Source organism: Amblyraja radiata, chromosome 41, assembly GCF_010909765.2.
Source record: "Amblyraja radiata isolate CabotCenter1 chromosome 41, sAmbRad1.1.pri, whole genome shotgun sequence".
In the NCBI taxonomy this organism is placed as follows: domain Eukaryota; kingdom Metazoa; phylum Chordata; class Chondrichthyes; order Rajiformes; family Rajidae; genus Amblyraja; species Amblyraja radiata.
Window position 1 is genome coordinate 14,720,661 of NC_045996.1, and position 18,548 is coordinate 14,739,208.

At 48.3% G+C, this 18,548-nt stretch overlaps 1 protein-coding gene across 1 annotated transcript; it reads right to left on the bottom strand.

Moving 5' to 3' along the window:
• Window positions 1-325: 325 nt before the first annotated feature.
• On the bottom strand, window positions 326-13,733 carry LOC116967901 (NF-kappa-B inhibitor alpha-like). The gene is made up of 6 exons (XM_033014554.1): window positions 13,424-13,733; window positions 6,360-6,459; window positions 5,247-5,463; window positions 4,287-4,375; window positions 2,638-2,898; window positions 326-1,211 (listed from the first exon to the last, which is right to left on the bottom strand). The coding sequence occupies exons 1-6, from the start codon at window positions 13,648-13,650 to the stop codon at window positions 1,161-1,163; spliced, it is 945 nt and encodes a 314-aa protein (XP_032870445.1). The 5' UTR covers window positions 13,651-13,733; the 3' UTR covers window positions 326-1,160.
• Between the last annotated feature and the right edge of the window lie 4,815 nt (window positions 13,734-18,548).

Sequence of the window (18,548 nt, forward strand, 5' to 3'; positions counted from 1 at the left end):
AAAGCAGTCGTTATGGGAGTCACAGGGGGCGTTACTGGTGTGGTTGGCGAGTAAGAACAAGGGTGATCTCTGGGATGTTACCCTGGGAGGTGATACTGCTTTCTCAGCAATGACGTCCCTCAAGAAGAATGTAGTCAACCATCTGCCTATCAACCACCTCCAAGCCTCACCTGTATCCATCTATTACCTGCCATGCTTAGTCCTGCCCCTCCTTTCTTCCCCCTCAAAAAGATGAGGCTGAAAGGGTCCCGACCCGAAACATCTATCCATGTTCTCCAGAGATGCTGCCTGACTTGTTACTCCAGCATTTTAATGTGTCTTTTTGTTAAAGAATACACTATTGCTGTGCAGTTACTGAGTTCTGGAGCTCAGCTACAGTGGGATTGGAGGAACGCTAGCACAGGGGAGAGGCTGCTAGTCCTGTGGTCAGACTTGGCAGAATTGCCCCTCATTCTATCTCCAGTGACTTTCTGTGTGATAATCCCGAATGTGAAGGGACTGCCCGTTTCAAGTCAGAACTGGGATGAGGTGACTCTGAATTCCCTGCAGATTTGTGGCTAGTCAATAGGAGGGAGTGGCTGACCTGGGTTAGACCACAGGCCACTAGAGCAACAATCACCATCGAACACCATGGCCTTCACTTCACAACTCCACGCGCTTGATGCTCAAGAGTTCAGGGTGGGGGAGGAGGGAGGGGAGGTGGGGGACAGGGCAGTGAAACCAGGCACACATCCAACCCCCCCACAGTCTTGTTTGTTAGTTAATACAGCCACCATATTCAGTCCAGCAAAGCATAGAACAATCTTATCACAGAAGGGTTGGGCCATGGCAGAAGTCTTTAGCAACGAGTTTGAAGAACCTTCTGTTTTTTCTCTGCCTGTCCACCTCATGTCCTTATGTGTGTGTGTGTGTCCATCTACTGCTCCAGCCAGTCTCTTTCACCCTCCATCGACACACCGAGCATCGTGGATCCTGTGGGTCGGTGGCAAACGATGATGTATCGTGCTTGGACTCAAGGCTGTCGTGGCACTCTCAAGGGAGGAGCAGGAGAGACGGTGAACCAGCGTGGAGGTTAACTTGTCCGCTGGTCCAGTTCTACTCTGATGACCTGGTTGTTGTCAGAGTTGGATTGAGAAGGTCCACTGGGTTGTGCCAGCGATTCAGTGGAGTGAGTGGCCTCCTATCTGAAGATCATCGTAATCTAGAGGCATCTGCAAGATACAAATCAGAGAAAGGTTAGCATCTTTTTCTTCACACCCTTCCCCATCTCAAATAGTACAATCTCGGATCTGAAGAATGTTTTTGGCCCGAAGCTTTGCCCATTTCCTTCGCTCCATAGATGCTGCTGCACCCACAATCTCAGGGCGTTTTGGAATCCTATTGAACTAGACCAGAGGTTCCAGAACCAAATATCATAGATGGACAAAAATGCTGGAGAAACTCAGCGGGTGAGGCAGCATCTATGGAGCTGTGATGCTGCCTCACCCGCTGAGTTTCTCCAGCATTCTTGTCTACCTTTGATTTTCCAGCATCTGCAGTTCTTTCTTAAACATCATAGATGGAGTTGGGATGTGAGGCCCACCGTGACTTCACTGAGTGGGAGAATAGACTTAGAGGGCTGAGCTTAGTCAAACATACAAGGCCCTACAACGGTACAAAGTGCTGGAGTAACTTGGTGGGGTCAGGCAACATCTCTGGAGAATATGGTCCCAATCCGAAATGTCGCCTATCCATGTTCTCCAGAGATGCTGCCTGACCCCACTGACTTACACCAGCACTAGCGTCTCTAGTTCCTTGCAAAGATCCTTGTGTCTATGTGCAAGACCTTATGGTGGCTTGACAGGGTAGATGCTGAGATGGGAGGGTCATGAACAAGGAGACACTTCACAGTCGAACTGGTAAAAATTGTAAATTGTCCCGAGTGTGTGTAGGATAGTGTTGATGCGTGTTGATTGCTGGTCGGCACGGACTCGGTGGGCCGAAGGGCCTGTTTCCGCACTGTATCTCTAAACTAAACTGAATTAAATGATGCCAAGCTCAACTCCTCTCTGCCTGAACGCGATCCATATCCCTCCATCCCCTTTGGTAACTCCTTTGGTGTCTGGAGTGTAGTGTGGAAGGTTGGTGTGTGTGTTTGCTTCAGTGAACCAAACATTAAAACATTCCTCCTTTGGTTACAGGCTACACGTGCCCACATATCGCCATGATGAGGGGACATTGCGAGAGTTCAGAAGCTGCTGGATACAGGAGCCAACATTAACACTCAAGCGAGTCTCTAAACTATATCTCGAAGCTTAGCCTGACCCCCCCCAAGACACCCTGATTTAGTGCTCTGATGAGATCACTGCAAATCTGTGGCATTCTCTGCCTCAGAGGGCGGTGGAGGCAGGTTCTCTGGATGCTTTCAAGTGAGAGCTAGATAGGGCTCTTAAAAATAGCGGAGTCAGGGGATGTGAGGAGAAGGCAGGAACGGGGTACTGATTGGGGATGATCAGCCATGATCACTTGAATGGCGGTGCTGGCTCGAAGGGCCGAATGGCCTACTCCTGCACCTATTGTCTATTGTCTAAAACAGCTTGGGGCCCCATTGACTGCAGTAATAGGGCTGTCTAGGTGCACGGTTTGGTCGACACTCACTTCACAGTCCGACTGGCCGTCCCAGTCCGTCTCGGAGTCGGTGTCCGACCACTCCGGGAGAGGTATTAGCGAGGAGCTGGTCAGCTGCAAGAGCCGGTTCTGGATCTCCATGTCGGGCCGGCCTGCGGTGAGGTGGAAGGCTGTGCAGCTGTTGAACATCTGCCGGTTCACGTCCGCTCTGCGCTCCACCAGAAGCTGCACCATATCCCGGCGTTGGAACTCCACTGCGAGGTGTAGAGATGTCCGCCCACTGCTCGGTTCCTGCCAACACACACACACACGCACACGGGGTTAAGCTCAGTGTCGTTTATCGCCACGTGTACCGAGGTACAGTGAGAAGCTTTTGTCGCGTGCTAACCAGTCAGCGGAAAGACAACACACGATTACAATCCAGTGTACAGATACATGAAAAGAGAATGTAGGCAATATTGCTGGAGAAACTCAGCGGGTGCAGCAGCGTCTATGGAGCGAAGGAAATAGGCAACGTTTCGGGCCGAAACCCAGAAGGGTTTCGGCCCGAAACGTTGCCTATTTCCTACAGGGTTTCTGCCCGAAACGTTGCCTATTTCCTACAGGGTTTCTGCCCGAAACGTTGCCTATTTCCTACAGGGTTTCGGCCCGAAACGTTGCCTATTTCCTACAGGGTTTCGGCCCGAAACGTTGCCTATTTCCTACAGGGTTTCGGCCCGAAACGTTGCCTATTTCCTACAGGGTTTCGTCCCGAAACGTTGCCTATTTCCTTCGCTCCATAGATGCTGCCGCACCCGCTGAGTTTCTCCAGCAATTTTGTCCACCTTCGATTCTCCAGCATCTGCAGTTCCTTCTTGAACATGATAAGGGAGTAACGTTTAGTGCAAGATAAAGCCAGCAAAGTCCGATCAGCCAACCAAATGCATCTGTTGGGTAGAGATACAGCCAGGTCAAGGTTCCCCCTCCACTCCACACTCCACTTCCCCGCTGATTGGGAAACCGGGTTGTAACAGCTCGATTCTGCAAAATTAGTTTTTTGTTTTAGAGATACAGGCCCTTCGGCCCACCGAATCAGTGTCGACCAGCGATCTCCACACACTATCCCACACACACACACACACTAGGGACAATTTATAATGATACTAAGCCAATTAACCTACAAACCTGTACGTCTTTGGAGTGTGGGAGGAAATTGAAGATCTCGGAGAAAACCTACGCAGGTCACGGGGAAAATATACAAACAGTGCCCAGAGTCAGGATCGAACCCGTGTCTCTAGCGCCGTGAGGCAGCGGCTCTACCCGCTGCACCACCACACCGCACCAATTAGTTGTTGGGTTTGCAACGTACACTGGAGTCATAGAGTTACACAGCACTGGAAACAGGCCCTTCGGCCCATCTTGTCCAAGCAGACCAAGGTGCCCCCATCCAAGCAAGTCCCATTTGCCCAAGTTTGGTCCACATCCCTCTAAACGATTCATGTAAATGTATCTGTGAAGAGAATTTTGTGATCCAGCTCAGCTGGGGATGAGCTGTAGATGCTCCATGCAGGGGGGAAAAAATTGTGCTGCAGTGTGAAAAATGTGTGTGTGTTGTTGGGACAAAATAATAATAATAATAAATGGGATTTATATAGCGCCTTTCTAATACTGCAACTTAGGTGGCGAGTAGAAAGACTCACCTGAGTGTTAATGTTGGCTCCTGCATCCAGCAGCTTCTGAACTGCCTCGTAATGTCCCCGCATCACCGCGATATGTAGACACGTGTAGCCTGTAACCAAAGGAAGAATGCGTTAATGTTTGATTCACTGAAGCGCACACACACACCACCCTTCCACACTACACTGCAGACACCAAAGGCATTACCAAAGGGGATGGAGGGATATGATTTACATTCAGGCAGAGGAGAGGAGTTGAACTTGGCATCATGCCCAGCAGAGACATTTGATTTAGTTTAGAGATATAGCATGGAAACAGGCCCTTCAGCCCAACTTGCCCCTGCCTATCAACATACCCCATCTACACTCATCCCACCTGCCTGCTCTTGGCCCACAACCCTCTAAACCTGCCCTATCCATGTACCTGTTCAAATATCTCTTAAACATTACGATAGTAGCCGCCTCAACTGCTTCCTCCGCCAGCTCGTTCCATACACCCACTGCTCTTTGTATGACAAAAGTTACCCCTCATGTCCATATTATATCTTTTGCCCTCACCTTAAACCAACATCCTCTGGTTCACGCTTCCTCTACTTTGGGCAAAAGACTGTGTATTTACCCGATCTATTCCTCTCGTGATCTTATACAGTCTATAAGAGACCCCCCCCCCCATCTTCCTGCGCTCCATGGAATAAAGCCCTAGACTGCCCGACCCCTCTCAATAGCTCAGGCCATCGAGTCCTGGCAATTTCCTGGTAAATCTTCAGTAAGTACCAATGCTGGAGTAACTCAGCAGGACAGGCCGCACCTCTGGGTGGAAGGAATGGGTGACGTTTTGGGTCGAGAAGTCTAAAGAAGGGTCTTGTCCGAAAAACGTCACCCACTCCTTCTCTCCAGAGATGCTGCCTGTCCCGCTGAGTTACTCCAGCATTTTGTGTCTGTCTTCGGTGTAAACCAGCATCTGTAAGTCACTTGGGTAAGTACCGTTGTAATTGCGCTGATCCAGGTCCTGCCGCTGGCCTCTGGTCCCAGTCAGGATGGGGTCGAGGAGCGGGCCGATGCACTCGGGGTTCCCCTGCTCGCAGGCCAGGTGCAGCGCGGTGTTGCCATGGCTGTCCGTGCTGTCCAGCTCGGCCCCCGCATGCACCAGCTCCCTGGTCACCTCCGGCATGTTCAGGATAACCGATAGGTGCAGCGCGGTCTAGAGAAGGGAACAAACAAAGAGGGAATAACATTAAATAAAAGAACAGATATTTGGTCTTTCGTCAGAGGGGGGGCGAATCTGTGGAATTCTTTGCCACACTTGTAGAGGCCAAGTCGGTGGATATTTTTAAGGGCAGTGATAGATAGAAACATAGAAATTAGGTGCAGGAGTAGGCCATTCGGCCCTTCGAGCCTGCACCGCCATTCAATATGATCATGGCTGATCATCCAACTCAGTATCCTGTACCTGCCTTCTCTCCATACCCTCTGATCCCCTTAGCCACAAGGGCCACATCTAACTCCCTCTTAAATATAGCCAATGAACTGGCCTCGACTACCCTCTGTGGCAGGGAGTTCCAGAGATTCACCACTCTCTGTGTGAAAAAGGTTCTTCTCATCTCGGTTTTAAAGGATTTCCCCCCTTATCCTTAAGCTGTGACCCCTTGTCCTGGACTTCCCCAAGATAGATTCATGATTAGTGCGGGAGTCAGGGGAGAAGGCTGTTCTTGCAGCATTTAAGGTACACAAAAATGCTGGAGAAACTCAGCGGGTGCAGCAGCATCTATGGAGTGAAGGAAATAGGCAACGTTTCGGGCCGAAACCCTTCCGGGTTTCGACCCGAAACATTACCTATTTCCTTCCTGAAGGGTTTCGGGCCGAAACGTTGCCTATCTCCTTCGCTCCATAGATGCTGCTGCACCCGCTGAGTTTCTCCAGCATTTTTGTGTACCTTCGATTTTCCAGCATCTGCAGTTCCTTCTTAAACACTCTTGCAGCATTTAGTTCACCAGAGGGGACTGAGGCGTCGATGGCCCGGGGGCGACCAGCGTTATTGAGCGGGGGTGGGGAAGGGGTGGGTGGCTGCGCGAGGGTGGGGGGCGGGTACGCAATCACCTGTTGCGATGAGTTGCACAGGTTGATGATGCTCCGATCGGACTGCAGGAGGACGAGGGCGATGTCTGAGCAGCCGTGCAGAATGGCCAGGTGAAGAAACCTGCATGAAAACAGGAGAGAAACATGAGGATACAGAGGAACCACAGCCCAGGGAGGCTTCTGCTGCTTATGTGGGCCAGGCAGCATCTCTGGAGAAAAGGTTACTCCAGTATTTTGTGTCTATCTTCTGTGTCAACCAGCATCTGCAGTTCCTTCCTATACCCCACCAAACCCAACTTGCATCCAGACTCAAGATAAGACACAAAAAGCTGGAGTAACTCAGCGGGGTCAGGCAGCATCTCTGGACAAAAGGAAACTGTGCCGTTTCTGATCGAGACCCATCTTCAGAGCAAAGGAATGGGTGACATTTCGGGTCAAGACCCTTCTTCAGTCACGACCTGAAACGTCACCTATACCTTTTCTCCATAGATGCTGCCTGACCCGCTGAGTTACTCCAGCTTTTTGTGTCTATCTGCTGTGTGAACCAGCATTTGCAGTTCCTTCTGACACATCTCCAAGGACGACTTGCATTTGGACTAAAGATAGACACAGAAAGCTGGAGTAACTCAGCGGGTCAGGCAACATCTCTGGAGAATATGCTCCCAACCCAAAATGTAATTTCTTCCTTCTGTCGAGAGATGCCGCCTGACCCGCTGAGTGACTCCAGCTTTTTGTGTCTATCTTTGGTGTAAACCGACATCTGCAGTTACTTCCTACATGAGTTCTGCTACTGGCTGGCTGTTCCCACTGCCTGGAGATAGTGACTGTTTCCAGCTCAGCTAGCAGCTGAGGATCGGAAGGCAGAGGGGAATGTTCTCTTTCCTCGTCACCAGCAACGGGGAAATTCCCCGGTGGTTTCAAAACAGCAGTAAGGAAGTTCAAAGAGAATCTGTTAAATCTTGAAGAACTTCCTTATAGCTAAGCCTCTTCCTGTTCGACACCTTTAACCAAAGCGATACATCGCAAGGCACTTTCATTTTAGGCACCATTATCCGGTACAGCAGAGACAGCAAGACAAGAGGCCGTTCGGCCCATCAAGATCATGCTGGTTAAAATGAGGATAACAAATGTTACAGAATGAGGACAAGTTTAGTTTACTGTCACGTGTACCGAGGTACAGTGAAAAACTTTTGTTGCGTGCTAACCAGAGTCAGTGGAAAGATAATACATGATACGGTTACTCAAGATTAGTATAATCAGTTACAGAGACAGCATGGAAACAGGCCCTTCGGCCCATTGGCATCTGCAGTTCTTTCTTAAACACTTTCTCATCCACTCCCTACACACTAGAGGCGATTGTAAATTAACCCACAAACCCGCACGTCTTTGGGATGTTCGATTAGTAAGGGCATCAAAGGTTATGTGGAGAAGGCAGGAGAATGGAGTTGAAAGGGAAAAATAGATCAGCCATGTTTGAATGGCAGAGTAGACTCGATGGGCTGAATGGCCTAATTCTGCTCCTATGTCTTATGTGGACAATTTACAGAGACCAATTAACCTACAAACCCACAAGTCTTTGGGACGTGAGAGGGAACCAGAGCACCTGGAAGAAACCGGGAGAACCTGCAAACTCCACACAGACAGCGCCCGAGGTCAGGATCGAACCCGGGTCACTGGCGCTGTGAGGCAGTGGCTCTACCTGCTGCGCCACCTCACACTTTGACAGGTCAGTAAGCCCCAGAGGTGGAAGCATGTACTCTGTATGGTGTAGAAAGGAAATGCAGATGCTGGTTTGTATCGAAGATACACACACAGAGCTGGAGTAACTCAGCGGGTCAGGCAGCATCGCTGGATGTTGAAACGAACTGCAGATGGTGGTTTTTACTAAAGATGACACTTGTTGTCTAGGCTCAGTAAGGTGCTTTGTGCAGGTGAGGAGGGTTTGTGCCTGTATCAGCTTAGATCCAACATCTCTACATGAAACAGCACCTCCAAATCTCGCCAATAATACGCCTCCAACAATCAACTTCCACCATTCTCTGCCTCGGTTTTTCTCCCCTGGTCTCTCCCCGCCTCCAGCTCTTCACACCCCCACCTCCGACTTTCTGTCTGAAGAAGGGTCCCGACCCGAAACGTCACCCATCCTTTTTCACCAGAGATGCTGCCCTGCCCCGCTGAGTTACGCCAGCACCTTGTGCCAACCTCTCCCCACCCCCCTCACCCCAAACACTATATACATTGGATTGTAGACACATCCGCTGGGGTTTCCCCAATGGTCAGCTTTGAAAATAAAAATAATATCACGGCCTGCTTTGAAACCAATCCAGATGATGCCAGGAATGTGCCTCACACAGGCTCAGGGGTGGGTCTGGAGATTACTTCCCCGCACTAGAACACATGGCACTCTCAACACCCAAAACGGCCTCACCCGCTGAGTTTCTCCAGCATTTTTTGCCTACCTTGTAATCATGTATTGTCTTTCTGCTGGCTGCATAGCTCGCAGCAAAAAAACTCTTCGCTGTACCGAGGGACACGTGACAATAATAATAATAATAATAATAATAATAACTTTATTTATAAAGCACTTTAAACAACTGCAGTTGCCACAAAGTGCTGTACATGAGAACTCATGGACAAAAAGCTATTACAAACAATTAAAAACCATTAAAAACCGTAAAACGAAGGACTATAAAAAACACACTAAAAATTAAAAGACATTAAAAGCACTAAAAACAGGAGCAATGCCTCAGCCAGTGTCGAAAGCCAAAGAATAAAAATGTGTTTTTAGGGAGGATTTGAAGATGGACAGTGAGGGGGCCTATCTGATGTGCAACGGCAAGGTGTTCCAGAGTGCCGGAGCAGCAACAGAAAAGGCTCTATCCCCTCTGAGCTTCCGCTTAATAAACTATAACTAAACTGAACTGGTTCTTACAGTCAATGTTTCAGTCACATGTTTACTGAAGGTGCAAGAAACCGCAGATGCTGGAATCCTGAGGGAAAAAGAAATAAAACTGCTGGAGGAACTGAGTGAGTCAGGCAGCTTCCAGGGAGGGTAATCAAACTGAAGAAGGGTCCTGACTTGAAACATAGAAACATAGAAAATAGGTGCAGGAGTAGGACATTCGGCCCTTCGAGCCTGCACCGCCATTCAATATGATTATGGCTGATCATCCAACTCAGTATCCTGTATCTGCCTTCTCTCCATGCCCCCTGATCCCTTTGGCCACATCTAACTCCCAAACCTTGTCAACCCTTGAAACCTCGTCAATCCGTTTCACTCTCACAGATCTGTGGGGCGCCTCCGGTGGTTTGGTTTTCCATCCAATATTTTTTTATTAGTTGAGGTTGGCAGTGGCCAGGTAGAGACTGTGACTCATGTTCCTGCATTACAGAGCGGAGATTTTCCACACGATCACACCATCTTTTCCAATAACAACCGAGCCAGTTTGTGGTTCGTGAGGTTTTTGGGATTTTCCCAAGTATTTGTCCATGGGAAATTTCCAAGAACTTTATGAAGGTTTACCAAAATACTGCCTGGATTGGAGGATATTATTTCAGGCAGGAACATCATACCCACAGCGGCATGGAGGCGCAGCGGTAGAGTTGCTGCCTTTTAATGCCCCTGTCCCACTTAGGGAACCTGAACGGAAACCTCTGGAGACTTTGCGCCCCACCCAAGGTTTCCGTGCGGTTCCCGGAGGTTTTTGTCAGTCTCCCGACCTGCAACCTCCGGCACCCACCTGCAACCTCAAGGAACCACACGGAAACCTTGGGTGGGGTGCAAAGTCTCCAGAGGTTTCCGTTCAGGTTTCCTAAGTGGGACAGGGGCATAAAATTACAGGGCTAGAGACCCGGGTTCCATCCCGACTATGTGGTCCTATCTGTGTGGAGTTTGTACATTCTCCCCGTGACCTGCGTGGGCTTTCTCCGAGATCTTTGGTTTCCTCCCACACTCCAAAGATGTACAGGTTAATTGTAGGTTAATTGGATAGGTATAAATGATGTAAAAATTGTCCCTAGTGTTGGATAGTGTTTATGTCATGCCGAGGATCATCGGGACAGAGCTACCAGCCTTGGAGGGCATCTACCACACGCGGTGCCTCAGGAAGGCCCTCAGCATCCATAAGGACTCATCACACCCCTGCCACGGTCTGTTTCAACTTCTTCCCTCCGGCAGACGTTACAAGGCCTTCTACGCCCGAACCTCCAGACTCAGGAACAGTTTCATCCCAAGAGCTATAGCGGCTCTGAACCGGCCCTAATGAGTGCCCCCCACCCACCCCCTTTGGACAGTCTCTCTCAGATGGTCACGTCAATCAATTCAGCTTGCTTATTTATGTATTGTATTTATTTACCTTTCTTGGACATCAGTGGAGCTGCACACTAAATCTCGTTGCACTGACGTGCAATGACAATAAAAGATATATTATTATTATTATTATATTCTTCTGCAGTTGTACAGGGCTCTGGTGAGACCACATCTGGAGTATTGTGCACAGTTTTGGTCTCCTAATTTGAGGAAGGACATCCTTGTGATTGAGGCAGTGCATCGTAGGTTCACGAGATTGATCCCTGAGATGGCGGGAATGTCATATGAGGAAAGAGTGAAAAGACTAGGCTTGTATTCACTGGAGTTTAGAAGGATGAGGGGGGGTTCTTATAGAAACATATAAAATTATAAAAGGACTGGACAAGCTAGATGCAGGAAAAATGTTCCCAATGTTGGGAGAGTCCAGAACCAGGGGCCACAGTCTTAGAATAAAGGGGAGGCCATTTAAGACTGAGGTGAGAAAAAACATTTTCACCCAGAGAGTTGTGAATTTATGGAATTCCCTGCCACAGAGGGCACTGGTGGCCAAATCACTGGATGGATTTAAGAGAGAGTTAGATAGAGCTCTAGGGGCTAGTGGAGTCAAGGGATATGGGGAGAAGGCAGGCACGGGTTATTGATAGGGGACGATCAGCCACGATCACAATGAATGGCGGTGCTGCGTTGAAGGGCTGAATGACCTCCTCCTGCACCTATTTTCTATGTTTCTATGTGTGGGGATCGCTGGTCAGTGCAGACTCAGTAGGCTGAAGGGCCTGTTTCTGTGCTGTATCTCTGAACTAAACAATTAGAGGGCCTTCCTGAGCTACTATCTACCTTATTGGAGACCCTCGGACTATCTTTGATCAGACTTTACTGGACTTTATCATGCACTAAATCTTATTCCCATTATTTCCCTTTATCATACGCTGTAGATGGCTCGATTGTAAAGTTTAAGAAAGATTTGCACAGAGGGTTGGTGGGGGCTTGGAGCACACTGCCAGGGGGTGGTGGTGGTGGAGGCAGATATGATGGTGATATTCAAGAGGCACATGGACATGCAGGGAACGGAGGAATATGGGTTACAGGCAGGCAGAGATTAGTTCAGCTTGGCATCATGTTCGACACAGACATTGTGGGCTACAAGGCCTGTTCATCTGCCCTACTGATCTATGTTCCAGGTAAGAAAAAGGATTTTCACACCTGATTAATGAAAGACCCAACAAAAATAACGCTGGGAATTAGGCAGAGAAGGCCATTCGGCCCATCTGGCTGTGCTGAATGGCCTTCTCTGTGTAATTTCCAACGTTATTTTTTTGGCGTTTCATTAACCAGGTGTGAAAATCCTGCTCCACTACTCACCCCTCCCACAGCATCTCGTGATTCCCACCTCCCCCCTAGTCAAAAATCCCTTTTCTCTCTCTCTCTCGTCTCGCCCCATTAGACCAGCTTCCCCTTCAATGCATCTATCTGCAAGATGACCCAGCCACATCCTGTGAAGGCAGGTTCCTCATTCTCACAAGTCCTCTTCATTTGCCTTTTCATTTTTCACTCCCCCATAACGCTCACTGACACTTTAGCTTGAGGCTCATGTTAACAAACTGCTCTATCTACAGACTGTTTGTTTAAGAAAGAACTGCAGATGCTGGGAAACTCGAAGGTAGACAAAACAAATGCTGGAGTAACTCAACGGGCGAGGCAGCGTCTATGGAGAGAAGGAATCGGCGACGTTTCGGGTCGAGACCCTTTCTTCAGTCTGAAGAAGAGTCTCGACCCGAAACGTCACCTATTTCCTTCGCTCCATAGACGCTGCCTCGCCCGCTGAGTTTCTCCAGCATTTTGTGTCTACCTTCGATTTAAACCAGCATCTGCAGTTCTTTCTTAAATATATATCTAAAGATATATTATATATCAAAAACACACTGTAGCAAACAGGATATGTTGCATTAGTAGTGAGCCATTTAGAACAGAGACGAGGAAACACTTTTTCTCACAGAGAGTGGTGAGTCTGGGGAATTCTCTGCCTCAGAGGGCGGTGGAGGCAGGTTCTCTGGATGCTTTCAAGAGAGCTAGATAGGGCTCTTAAAGATAGCGGAGTCAGAGGATATGGGGAGAAGGCAGGAACGGGGTACTGATTGGGGATGATCACATTGAATGGCGGTGCTGGCTCGAAGGGCCGAATGGCCTACTCATAGAAACATAGAAAATAGGTGCAGGTGTAGGCCATTCGAGCCTGCACCGCCATTCAATATGACCATGACTGATCATCCAACTCAGTATCCTGTACCTACCTGCCTTCTCTCCATACCCCCTGATCCCTTTAGCCACAAGGGCCACATCTAACTCCCTCTTAAATATAGCCAATGCACTGTGGCCTCAACTACCTTCTGTGGCAGAGAATTCCACAGATTCACCACACTTTGTGTGAAAAATGTTTTCCTCATCTCGGTCCCAAAAGATTTCCCCCTTATCCTTAAACTGTGTGACCCCTTGTTCTGGACTTCCCCAACATCGGGAATGTCTGAAGAAGGGTTTCGGCCCGAAACGTTGCCTATTTCCTTCGCTCCATAGATGCTGCTGCACCCGCTGAGTTTCCCCAGCAATTTTGTGTACCTTCGATATTCCAGCATCTGCAGTTCCTTTTTGAAAACATCGGGAACAATCTTCCTGCATCTAGCCTGTCCAACCCCTTAAGAATTGTGTACGTTTCTATAAGATCCCCCCCTCTCAATCTTCTGCTCCTGCGCTTATTGTCTAATAAAAGTGAAACACTTACGTGTCACCGTCTTCACTCCTGAACTGAGCCCAGTTCTGGGCCGTATTATCTTCCACGTTGTCAGATCTGACTTTGAGATGATCCATTTGCTCGGTCACGCTGTTGACGCTACCCTCCGGCATGGAGTCGATGCCACTGTCCAGCCTCTCGGCCTCTAGCCCGGCCTTGTTCAACCTGCTTCTGTCCAGTTCGTGGGGCCTCCTGAAAGTGTGCGAGAGGTCGGCCATGGTAGCTAGCTAGCAAGCAAGCAAGCAGACAGACAGACAAATCTCACTCCTGCTCAATCGATGCAACAGAGAAGGTTTGAGGCGTCGCTCCCCTAGCAAGCAAGCAGACAGAGAGACAAATCTCACTCCTACTCAATCGATGCAACAGAGAAGGTTTGAGGCGTCGCTCCCCTAGCAAGCAAGCAGACAGAGAGACAAATCTCACTCCTGCTCAATCGATGCAACAGAGAAGGTTTGAGGCTTCGCCGAGGCGGGGATAATTATTAAAAGCCCAACCCACACCCAGGGACTTTATCTCCACAAACTCCGCCTCCAGCCGAATTTAACTCGGGGAAAACCCAGCATGTGACCGGGTGCTTTTTTTAATGCGACTGACTAATTATATTACTGTACTTTGTAACCTAAAAAACCTTCTTTCCTTCTTTCCAATTTCCCCTATTTAAAAAAAAAATCCAGCCTTTAATTCACAACTTCGTTGGCAGAGCTAGTGAAGGGAACACCCTGCAATCCCATTGACATTTTCTCCAAAATATTAAATAAATTCACTATAAAAGTCTCCTCACCACAAGTTTATATTTTGCTGCAGTTTAAAAAAAATTGTATTTCAATGGGTAGGAAGGAAATGCAGATGCTGGTTTAAACCGAAGATAGACACAAAAAATGCTGGAGTAACTCAGCGGGGGCAGGCAGCATCTCTGGGCGGAAGGAATGGGTGATGTTTCAGGTCGAGATGGGATCTTCCCAAGGGAGATACAAAACAATGCAGACTCTGGAATCTTAATTAAAATACAAAGTGCAGGAGGAAGTAAATTGCAGGACAGACAGAGGAGAGAGAGTCAGTGGATGTTGTTTTTCAGAAAGACTTTGATAAGGTTCCACATGCGAGGCTGCTAAGGAAGATGAGAGCCCATGGTATTAGAGGGCATATACTAGCATGGATAGCAGGTTGGCTGGATGGTAGGAGACAAAGAGTGGCAATAAAGGGGGCATTTTCTGGTTGGCTGCCAGTAACTAGCAGAGTTCCGCAGGGGTCGGTGCTGGGGCCGCTACTCTTCACGTTGTATATCAATGCTTTGGACGATGGGATCGAAGGCTTTGTGGCCAATTTTGCAGATGATATATGGAGATAGGTGGAGGGGTAGATAGTGTAGAGAAAGTGGGGACTCTGCAGAAAGACTTGGACAGGTTGGGAGAGTGGACAGAGAAGTGGCAGATGGAATTCAGCATAGCAAAGTGTGGAGTCATGCTTTTTGGTAGTAGGAATAAAGTCATGGACTATTTTCTAAATGGGGAGAGAATTCAGAATTCGGAGGAGCAAAAGGATTTGGGAGTGCTGGTGCAGGATTCCCAAAATGTTCATTTGCAATTCGAGTCAGTAGTAAAGAACGTAAACGCAATGCTAGCATTTATTTCGAGTGGACTAGAATATAAAAACAGGGTTGTAATGCTGTGGCTCTGTAAGGCATTGGTCAGGCCGCATTTGGAATATTGTGAGCAGTTTTGGACCCCATACCTGAGGAAGGATGTGCTGTCTCTGGAGAGGGTCAAGAGGTTTACGATAATGATCTCAGGAATGAGTGTGTTAACCTATGATGAGCATTTGACGGCACTGGGACTGTACTCGCTGGAGTTTAGATGGATGAGGAGGACCTCTGGATCTCTCAGCATGGAGCAGAGACAGCTTGCTGATCTCCAAGCTTTCCTAGTCGTCATCATCATCATCACCATCATCATCATGTTTAAGAAGGAACTGCAGATGCTTGAAAAATCGAAGGTAGACAAAAATGCTGGAGAAACTCAGCGGGTGCAGCAGCATCTATGGAGCGAAGGAATAAGTGACGTTTCGGGTCGAGACCCTTCTTCATCATCATCTTCATCATCATCATTGAAAACATCAACGGGCATGGTGCCTTACAATGCTATTGTGACAGTGATCGCAACCTCTACTGATGTGTGGATGGCCGTTGGCTCACTAAGAGCTCATCCGCCCTTTCATGTCTACTGTTTAAGAAGGAACTGCAGATGCTGGAAAATCGAAGGTAGACTAAAGTGCTGGAGAAACTCAGCGGGTTATTCTGAAGAAGGGTTTCGGCCCGAAACGTTGCCTATTTCCTTCGCTCCATAGATGCTGCTGCACCCGCTGAGTTTCTCCAGCACTTTTGTCTACTTTCATGCCTACTCATGCCCGGTGCTCTGGCTCATGCCTGCGTATGCCCACAAAGTGTGTAATAAATGCAAAGCAAGAGTGGTTTCACAAGGCTCTTTACAAGCCATGAGTGCCATTGGAATGCCATTGGAATCACACCCAGGGCATTCCCACAAAAGGTTTTGTTTAACTTTCTGCTCACCTCCAGCTCTGAGTCACTTGGGACGTCCCGGATCAGATGGTATTGAGGTCTGGAATGCATTCAAAGTGTTTCCATGCCTTTATTTACATGCGGGTGTAATTATATTCCTCGATAAGCAGCTGTAAGCTGCACAACTGGTTTAAGTGGTTAGAAAGGAACTGCAGATGATGGTTTACACCAAAAATAGACACAAAATGCTGGAGCAACTCAGCGGGACAGGCAGCATCTCTGGAGAGTAAGAATGGGTGACGTTTCGGGCCAAGACCCATGTTCAGACCTCCCAACCCGAAACATAACTCATTCCTTCTATCCAGAGATGCTGCCTGTCCTGTTGAGTTACTCCAGCATTTTGTGTCGATCTTCAGTTTAAGTGGTTAACAGCACGACAAACTCAGTGGGTCAGGCAGCATCTGTGGAGAAACTTGACAGTCGACTATTCAGGTTGGATCCCTTAAGGAACATGGAAACAGGCCTTTCAGCCCACCGAGTACATGCCAACCACCGATTAAACCAGCATCTGCAGTTCCTTCCTACATAAATAAAAGAGAAAGTCTAAAAAATCAAAAAACTGCAGATGCTGCAAAGCTGAAGCAAAATCAAAAACTGCTGGAAACACTCAGCAGGTTACCTTGCATATGTGGAGAGATAAACAGTTAATACGTGTAGGTGACGTTTCGGGTCGAGACCATTCTCTGCCACAGAAGGCAGTGGAGGCAAATTCACTGGATGTTTTCAAGAGAAAGTTAAATATAGCTCTTAGGTCTAACGGAATCAAGGGATATGGGGAGAAGGCAGGAACGAGGTACTGATTGTGGATGATCAGCCATGATCATATTGAATGGCGGTGCAGGCTCGAAGGGCCGAATGGCCTACTCCTGCACTTATTTTCTGTGTTTATGGCAGACATAAACGGAAGTGTCAAAGACTGGAGGGCATACAGTAGGTTTAAGGTGACAGAGGCAAAGTTTAAAGGAAATGTGTGGGCAAGTTTTTTACATAGTAGGTGGTGGATATCCGAAACGTTGCTGCCACGGGTGGTGGTGGAGGCAGATACCATGGAGATATCAGAGGGGCTTCTGGATAGCCACATGGATATGCAGGGAATGGAGGGATATGGATCACACACAGGCTGAGGATATTAGTTTAACCTGGGGCAGACATTATAGGTCTCTATCACCACCCTTGGCAGCACATTCCAGGCACCCACCACCCGTTTAGTTTAGAGATACAGCACTGAAACAGGCTCTTCGGCCCATCGAGTCCATGCCAACCATTGATCACCCGTTTACACTAGTTCTGTTATCCCACTTTCCCTGTAAAAGATGTGCCCCACATGTCTCCCTTAAACATTGCCCATCTCACCTTAAAGCTATTTGACATTGAGATAGGGAGAGGGAGAGGGAGAGGGAGAGGGAGAGGGAGAGGGAGAGGGAGAGGGAGAGGGAGAGGGAGAGAGGGAGAGAGAGAGAGAGAGAGAGACAGAGATATTTACAGAATCTTGTGTTTAAGAAAGAACTGCAGATGCTGGAAAAATCGAATGTAGACAAAAATTCTGGAGAACTCAGCGGGACAGGCAGCATCTATGGAGCGAAGGAATAGGTGACGTTTCGGGTCGAGACCTTTCTTCCAATCTCTGTGTGGTGTATGAGAGAAAATATGTGTCACATTCCCTAGGCAGCAGCACCACCACATGGTGGTACATATGAATGGACAGTCAAAACCTTCTAGGGTGAAAATGTCAAGGTCTCGAGGACATAGCTTTAAGATGATGGGGCAAAGTTTAAAGGGGACGTGCGTGCCAGGTTTTTTTACACAGAGGTTGGTGGGGGCATGAAACGCTTTGCCAGGGGAGGTGGTGAAGGCAGATACTATAGTGGCGTTTAAGGCTTGCATATTTTGAATGGAGTTATAGGGACAAACAGCATGTAGATAGGAACTTTGCCCCAACTTGTCCATATCAACCGAGTTGGCAATGTGGGCTAGTCCCATTTGCCTGTAGCTGGCGCATATCCCTCTAAACCTTTCCTAGCCCGCTGAGCCACTCCACCACTTTGTCTTCCACCCAAGATTCCAGCATCTGCAGTTCCTTGTTTCTCCATCTCACATGTCCGCTGTAAAATCTCTCCAGCTATGCCTACTTTAAATAACTTCTCTCTCCAGTCTGAAGAAGGGTCCCTACCCGAAAGTATACAAAAATGCTGGAGAAACTCAGCGGGTGCAGCAGCATCTATGGAGCGAAGGAAATAGGCAACGTTTCGGGCCGAAACCCTTCCGGGTTTCGACCCGAAACGTTACCTATTTCCTTCCTGAAGGGTTTCGGGCCGAAATGTTGCCTATTTCCTTCGCTCCATAGATGCTGCTGCACCCGCTGAGTTTCTCCAGCATTTTTGTGTACCTTCGATTTTTAAGCATCTACAGTTCCTTCTTAAACACTCCCTACCCGAAACATATCCACGTCCATCAGAGATATTGCCTGACCCGCTGAGTTACTCCAGCACTTTTGGTTCTACGCAAGATTCTAGCATCTGCAGTTCTTGTAATATTGCCTAT